The sequence below is a fragment of the Pholis gunnellus genome (genome assembly GCF_910591455.1).
Source record: "Pholis gunnellus genome assembly, chromosome: 4".
NCBI classification, from domain to species: domain Eukaryota; kingdom Metazoa; phylum Chordata; class Actinopteri; order Perciformes; family Pholidae; genus Pholis; species Pholis gunnellus.
Genome location: NC_136530.1, coordinates 4,436,410 through 4,445,145, shown reverse-complemented (window position 1 = coordinate 4,445,145; position 8,736 = coordinate 4,436,410). Strand labels below are relative to the sequence as shown.

The 8,736-nt window shown below is 43.3% G+C and overlaps 1 protein-coding gene across 1 annotated transcript; it reads right to left on the bottom strand.

The window, feature by feature from the left end:
- Positions 1–219: 219 nt before the first annotated feature.
- Positions 220–8,298, bottom strand: hapln4 (hyaluronan and proteoglycan link protein 4; the record flags this gene model as incomplete). The annotated part of the gene is made up of 6 exons (XM_079158121.1): positions 220–611; positions 2,821–3,007; positions 4,119–4,234; positions 4,396–4,568; positions 4,817–5,006; positions 8,202–8,298. 6 exons carry the CDS (start codon positions 8,296–8,298, stop codon positions 220–222), a joined length of 1,155 nt encoding a protein of 384 aa, XP_079014247.1.
- Between the last annotated feature and the right edge of the window lie 438 nt (positions 8,299–8,736).

Here is an 8,736-nt window from a genome sequence, read left to right as displayed (position 1 = left end):
ATGATTGACTGACTGGAGATAATAAAGATGCCACCCTTAATTTTTACCACAGCCGCGCTTCCTGTCTCTAACCAATCTGCAAATGAGCGCATCATGTCTGAAGAGCGTTTAACTTTGAAAGCGATGAATGGAGTCGGCTGCTATGGAGACAGTTGTTGCTGTCAAATCCTAAATCGCACCCCCCCCCCCCCCCTCCCCCTTCTCCACAGTCTCTCCACTTTAAATCACCGTGGTGGCATTCATGGGGATGCTGTTGCCGCTCTTCATCCTTGTCAAACTACCTGCGGGGCTTTTTGTCGTCTCAGTGCCGCCTGCTGTGTCGTCCTTGTTCTCGCGGAAACAGAAGACGCCATAGAGGCGGAATTTTTTATCAGGGAAGCCCAGGTGTCGGACACCTGGCTGGGATCCCCCACAGCGAGAGCGGGGGTTGACTATGGGGTACCGGATGCTGCCGTCCTCCAACCAGCCGGCCTCACAGCGGTCCAGGAGCTGGAACTTCCACGCGGCGTACAGCTGACCCACTTTGGCCACCGCTGAGCCGTCTCGAACGCAGGCCTTCGTCGCCTCCGCATAGTTCACCTTCTTGAAGCGTTTGAGAAAGTACACTTTGCCTGAGGGGGATATAGAGGGAGAGAGGGTGGAGGATGTTTGTGGTGAAACTGAAAAGGTGCAGGAAAACAGGGCGAGTGCATTGTTCACGAGGGCAAAAGGAAAGAAGGAGAGAGGAGTGAACGAGAGAGCGAAGCCCCCCAGAGACACGTCGAGCCCTGAGGGGAGATATTCACAGGTTTCCCGGCTTCTCTGTCTGACTGTGTTCAGAATATCAAAACCGTTCCAACAACCGTCTGGGCAGCTTCTCAAAATCGAAAGCCAATACGCTCTCACTCAAAATTACTCTTAAAACGCTTCCATTTTTGCTTTCATCTCACCTCCGGGGAGACTTCTTTTCGCCCCGGCGGTATTAAGGAATTTGTTGTTCTGATTGGATGGATTGCTTCAACTGAACTGAATCACGAGTTAAGCTTCGTCACAGGAAGAAGCAAAGGATGAAGAAACTAACCAAGAAAATAGAGGTTGTTGCTGTTTCTCCAAACAGCAACAACTGCTATCTTGAAAATCACGTCCGCAGCCTCAGGTTTGCACTTGGCTCAGCTATTGATTTTATGCTTGCTTATGTGACTGCCGGCTATTAGAGAGGCTGAATATTGTCTCTTTATTTCCCCGGGGGACGCTCAGTAAATACCTTCCAGCTGGACCGAGCAACAGTATCGGTCACGACCACTTCTGAAACCTCCTGCCCACAACAGACTGTCCACAATAATTAACACACAGGGGAAGCCATGAGCAATCGTTTAAGGTTTCTGTCATACCCGCCAAGGAAAAGCACTGGCACCGCTTCATTGTTCCAGTTTAGACCGTCCCAAAATTGTTTATGATTCACTGAAGAGCGTCTTTTATCTAGTTAATAAAAAAAAAATCCTTTCACTTTTTATAATGCATGAGAAGGTTTCGATTCTCTTTCAAGCTTCAAAGAGATCTCTGGCAGAATTCATTTCATGTATTTCCCAAACTGAGTTTCTTAACCAACGGTGTACTGTATGTTTCACTAATGGGTCAATGTTTAAAAGGAGTTGTTAAAGAGGTTTTGGGAAATATTTGCTCTCTTGCCGAGAGTTAAGACCTTTAAACACCGGGAGCGTGACGAACGAACTACATGAAAATGCTTCCATGTTGTTGTTTCATATACATATATTGTATAGAAGTTGTATCCATCTTCTCATCTAAAGCAAATAAATGTGTATTTCCCAAAATAAAAAAGTTCAATGTTGATTATTAAAACATTGATTGCTGGTATTGTTGCTCTTTAGGAGGAGTACAAACCTTTGGTAACACTTTCTATGGGGCCCTTTACAATAATGTTTTATCAACATACTTATAATGCGTTATTATCTCTATAGTGGTCAAGTAGCAAAGATTTAATGATTTATTTTTCACTTTACTTAAAGCAAACAATGACCACTTACTGTAAATTATAATCACATTACAACATTGATTATAATCCATTATGAAAATATTTTAAAAAGAATGTCAGTGAATGTCTTTCAATGACCAGCAATTATGAAGTATGCTGATACTTGACCTTATAAGTTATTATAAAATGCTTTATAATGGTTATAATTATTGTTATAAAGCATTATGCATATTTATGAGAGCTTATAACTATAACGTTATAATACTAGAAGCAGATTATAACACATAACTAGTATGTTCTAATGCATTATAGACATGGGCGTCACAGAAAGTGTTACCAACCTTTTATTACTCCTTTGTCCCCTCACACATGTTCGACTACAGAGTCAGTGATGTGAAAACAAATCCAGCCGCCGAGCTTGTCTGAGCTTCTGAACCTGGAGGTGTGTGACGGAGACACTGGCAGACTCTCTGTGGGGATGGGATGTAAATCAAAGAACTGGGAGATGAAAGCCGACGCCTGGCACCCAGAGGACACTGTGGCCCGGGCAGGGCCGAATCAACAAGGCCTGATCTAAATCCAATGGCCTGAGGCCAGAGAGATCACAGGCAGAGATCAGAGACGTGGGCCTATAATTTCCCCACGGTCCAACATGTATCCTCTTTCTATACAGTATACTTGTTCTCATCAGCCACAGATGCTGCATACTCATTTGGATGTTTGTATTTAGTCGTATGATCGTGTAGATGGACTACAAAGTGTTTCTGATCGTAAGATACGGACATGCCTGTGCACACGACTATGGCCGCCAGCCGCCAACCCACGTGCCGGCTCTCTCTGTTTCTCACCGTTGAGCTTGGAAGTGAAGCAGAAGGCATCATAGCGCTCCTCCTCCTTGTGCCGGTAGCCATAGTTCCGAACGCCAGCGGGGTTGTCCTTGCGACCGCACTGGTCTCTGGGATGAGAGATAGGGTACTGGACCGAGCCGTCCTCCAGCCATCCAGCATTACACCAGTCTAGTCCCTCCAGCCAGGCCTGTGGAGGGAGATAGTGTACGTCAGTGGGTCATACTGAAGGATTAAATACATTATTAAGAGGTTTATCTCCTCTGACATTACTCCATTACTCTGGACTTTAATGCATATGGGGTTTTTTTTTAAATAATGGGCCTGCAGTTAAATGTCTGGACTGTGATATGCATATTCTTATATCAGACTTACTGCTGCTCTAAAGCAGTTTATGACTGAGGGTTATAATCAGTAAGTGCATTATTAAAACAAAAAAATGGGCTATAAATTAATGTGCTATGGAAGGCATGATCAAAAGCAAATAGGTGGAATAAATCCTTGGCGGTGATCTGATCCGTCCACCCCCGTCTCTCAAGACATGACGGACATTTGGACCACAGGCGGCAACCTCCGGTTCTGAAAATTGAAGCCAATTTTTAAGTGCTTTAAACTTGCATTCTCTCTAATGTCCACCAGGGGGCGACTCCTGGGATTGTATAGAAGTCTATGAGAAAAAATGACTCTACTTCTCTCTTGATTTATTACCTCAGTAAACATTGTAAACATGAGTTTATGGTCTCAATCTCTAGTTTCAAGTTTTCTTCAATACAGCATGATGTTCATTTAGTAAATTATGGTCCATTTAGAGTCAAACAGACCATAAAGCAGGGTACGCTTTAGGGCGGGGCTACCTTGTGATTGACAGGTCGCTATGACGGCGTTGTCCGGTCTGGGAGTTGTCTTTTGTTTTCGTCTTCGGACTTTAACCCTTTCACAAAAGTTAATTAACATTTTGGTCGGCTTTTCCGATACCATTTTTTCCTTCCCGGTACCGGTTCCAAAACCTGAACTTGCGTTTTATACCGAGTACCAACGCATTGCTTAAACGCATCATAATATAAATCAAATGCAACCTCCACACATTAGCTGTTTGCTATGTTATTTAGCTAAGCAGAACTGTGCTGCCCACCAGCTGCTAGCAGCTAGCTTAGCTTGGATCAGAGATATTTCCAGCACTGGTATCAGTATTGGTAACAATTTGACAAAAAAAATGATTCAGTGCTCGATTGTTGCTCCACCCACTCGTGTTACATCTGGTTGCAAAAAACATTTATTTACAGACTATGGCATAAACTCACCTTGTGCAGTTGAGAGTGAGAGGCCATAATGGCGTCCTGCTGTTTGCAGGCATCCTCCCCCTGGTGGTAGTTGAGCTTATAGCGCCCCTCACGAGGGTAGTAGGGAAACACCACTCCTAACGGTCACAGAAACATACTTTTAAGTGTATGAATTTCACTTTAATCTCATGGGAACTGGTCTATCTCACTGGCCAACACGTTATACACGAGCCAGTAGAGCTTTAGAAAGGTCAGCCTTTTAACAAAATCTCTTCCAGTTGCCTCTTTAATTCCTGACCTTCTAGGTCGAGGTTCACAAATCCCGTGTCGTCTTCCATGTCATTAGTGACTTCACACTCAAAGCGTCCGTAGTCCTCCAGCGTGACATTCTGGATGATTACCGAGGCGTCACCTGGTCCCGCCTGCTCCAAAAACACACGGCCTTTATAGGCTCCAAACACACGCTGCTGCCTGGAGAGATTAGAAATGAAAAATATGTATTTTTACCACAGAAATAGAATATTTTATTTCTATGATTTTCGCCGATGAGAAAAGAAATTGACATGAAAAAATCTATTAAGGTGGACTTTGTGAATGTGATGTATTTTGACAATGAATTACTACATTGTGACTTTATGCTAAGCATCTATAGTATTAGGCAGACACATGTAATTAAAACCACAGATACAAACGGATTGACTGAGAAATGAAGGTTTTACCTTCCAAGTGCCACAAAGACGTCCTCGAACTGCAGCGCGTCGGTCACTTTGGTCCATTTAATCCGAATGCGGTCAGGATCGGTGTTCTCCGGCTCATGGTGGAATCTGCAGGGCAGAGTGATGGAGCCACCGCGATGTGTCACCACTTTACCCGGAGCAGTCTGCACAATCACCGCTCCGGTGTCATCCTCTGTGGGGGGGGGGGAATCAATACTGTATTTAGGAAATGATAATTATCTAACATTTACTGTAATTTTGCTGCTCTGCTTGCTCATACTTTATTTGTATTATTTACACCAGGAGATTATGTATTTGTGTGTGTGTGTGTGTGTGTGTAACGGAGCGGGTCTTCTTATGTTGCCAGGAGGAGAGCTAGTTAGCTGTTAGCAGCCGATGTGAGTCCTATGGTGTGTTTGGTGAATGGAGCTATCGGGGCTCATACAGCCAACGGAACGTTTTTCATCAGAGGAAGTGTTAAACAGTCAACATGAAGCGTTACACACAGCCTCGACGTTGTGGGCGGAATTTGGCACTCCTATTATTCTTTTTATTGTTATTAAATATATATGTTATTATCATATATAAAACATTATGTATTTTTGTGGTTAAAAATAGTTATTGTCATGTGTTTTATTCAAATGTTTCTTTAATATTCAACTATCGAGCCCCTTTTGTGTGTAAAGTTGTTTATAAATCACGTTTTATTTGGGACACACACACACACACACACATACACAGTGTTGCCGACTTGGAGACTTTCTCGCTTGACTTCGCAGCTTTTCAGATCGTTTTAACAACTTGCTGCTTAGCATAAACTCAGTCAGCGTCTCTTCTCTCCCTGCGCGCATGCAGGCATGAGTGAGCTGCTATGGTGACAGGCGTCGGTGTCACCGGGTCAGTTTGTCGAGGCTTAACAAACATGCTGAGTGTTGCTCCGAAAATGGTTTTGTAAGATGTAAATATTTATATTTTGTCACAATAAATGTAAGCTGAATTGAAGCTCGCCAATTTTATGTTTGTATGTGAGATTTGTCCTTGTAACGCAACAAAATAAATGTATTTCTCTAATGTAAATCTGTGTGTGAGTGACACAAGTTACAGAAGAGGAGAAATGGCAGAGCGTGTATATTCATTACACCGCAACTCATAATTAATCTGGAAAGTAAGCTACAGTTTTTGATGTACGTATTTAATTTAAACGTTTCAATTATTACAGACATGAAGGCTACTTTGCATGTAAATAAGGTGCCGGAGTGCATTAAAAAAAAGCATCAAAATAAAGCTTGTTTGTCAAAAAACTGCTTGGATTAGCAAAACTGTTGCTTGAGTCTTGCGAGTGAAAAGCGAGTCTGACACGTTTGCGGGTCTAGACAGGTGGCAATTATGGTTTATAATTCATTCAATCAAACATCACAGCAGTGGTTGTTGCAGTCACATCTGGCAGCATTCTAGTTCCTAGTTTCTAGTTTCTAGTATCTTGGCCAGAAATGTTTAAAAGTGGTGGATACAAGCCAATATGAGTAATTCTCCATTGCCATAATAAATGTGCAGTCAAGTCCTTGTAATGCTGTTTGCAATCACCCTTGACACAGCCAACACTTGAAACTTTTGTTCAAATCGTAAAATAAAATCCTTGATTCTCTTAGTGATGGATACCGCACGCAGTGAGGTGCCCCCGTGACATAGAATAAATCGTGTGCTCTTTATTTGTGCTGTCGCATTAGTGCCTCAACATCCAGCATATCAATAGAAGAAAAAAGCATGTTGGTCGCTTCTCTGCCCAGATGTATCATCAGATTACCCCACTCAAAATGTTAACCTCAACCTCTCTCGAGAGTAATTCACCAAAATGACCCAAGACTAATGGTAACCATAGGCCTCTTCTCCTGATGGGCAATAACAAGACCGATTTGCATTTATTGCAGACATTTGCTGAGATGCTGTTTGTGTGTGCCGGTGTAGCCAGAGACTACACACACACACACACACACACACACACACACACACACACACACACACACACAACAAGTGTGGTTAAACATTTAATGAGTGGCTGAAAGAGGTTTTCTGCTATGTTGTGACCAGATAAAGGCACCAACAATTATCCATGCCAGCCAGCAATTAGTCATGTCACTGCGGCTCTGTGCAAAGTTGTTTATCACCAGCGGCCATGAAAGCAGAGTGGTGTTTAATCAAAACTTTTAGAACCATTATTTCTGCGACCGACTGATGTTCAGACAAACAACCCCATGTTATTAACGACACCGGTGCTTGTGATGAAACGCGTTGGGATCTGAAGATGGGATAGTGAGCCCCTCTACATGCGTCACACTGTCATGGTAAGACTAGTAGCCCGGAAGCATCAGCCAGTCGTTTATTAGTGATCTGATCAAACAAAGGGACGAGCTTGACGAGAAAGTCCAACTTCTAAAGACCCGGATATTTTTTCATCAGACTTACATTCATCAGGTGGTCACAACTCTTATTGGATGATCATTTTGCATGTGCTGGATGGGTGAATAGGCAACTGCTTGCTAACATATTTAGCCATAGTGATGTTATAAGACAAAAAGGTGTCAGGGTTGTGTCTTTCAGCTTGTTGTGGAGTCATTCAGCCCCCAAGCAGTGAGACCGGCAGCAGTGTCGTAGAGGCACAGCACCCACCTTCGGGATCCCCCTCAGATTGGCACAAAGACTCAAGAACGAGTAAATTTTACGTAGCGGCCAAACAGTGGAATTACAATTTGTGTGTACGTCATGTGAAGTAACTCAGCGACCCATTGTAAGGGTAAATCAACTTCCCAGTATGAACACTTGAATACTCCTTATTTAAATGATTCGATCCTAAGAGTTGTAAAATGCACTAATAGCTAAATCTAGAGTTATTTTCCTTCCTTAGTTCATGTGAATTGGCCCGATAAGAATGATGGACCGGGGGCTGTGAGGCGGAGTTCTATGGGCCCCATGGATGCGGAAGATTCGCTGCAAGATCTGGGTGATTTGATCTAATTATATACTATATTTTTACTTCATGTGCCACTGAGCAACATAGCAATGAAGAGGGCGCAGCCTCAGATGCAGTATCCAGCTTTTGTATACATCCATGGTTAAACCTGTTAGCTCTATCAGCACTGTTACCGTTGTTGACACTGTTAGCACCGTTGGCTTCTAGCTGCCGGCTCCGTATGCGGAGGCAATAGAAATGCTTTGAATTTCCTACTGAGCACCTGTGACAAGACAGACTACGTCGGAAACGTAGTCTCTGTAACTCCAAAGGTGACCTCTGCAGTATTCATATTTCACATGTCGTGACAGCAGAATGAAGAGCTCCTGACTTTGCTGCTGTGAGCTGCGAGAAACTGAAAATAAATATGTTTTTCCTTACCGAGCACGTGCACCACCTTCCTCCTTCCCTTGTCCATGTCAGCCGGCAGGGAAGCCACTGAGACGACAGAGGTCAGGATGAAAACCACAAAGGACATTTTTCCAAAGGCCAGAGGCCTCAGCTGCTTTAAGAACTGCAGGAAAGGGCCACAACAGAGAAACTGTGGTTATCAAAGGTTAAACGACAATGAAGAAATCAGACAGTGGCGTTCCAGGGGCACAATCGAGACCAAGGTGAAGAGTACCAAGGACAGTAGCTTGACATCTTCAGTGTCAGAAACAAGGGGCTTAACTTAATGACAGTGGCACCATCGATATGAAGACTATATGCAACTTGGGTAAAATCCACATCTGTCCCCTGCCTCTCAGTCATGCTGAAACACTGGCAGAGAACTCGTAGTTTAGCTGGTTAGTGATCAAAACAAAAAGTAGCAGATAATTGATTTGTTCCGCTTTCTCAAAACAAGAAAGTAAGTTTAGCCGACATGCTTCTGGTTTGAGTCACGCTTTCAAGTCGCAGTCTGCTACACATAGCA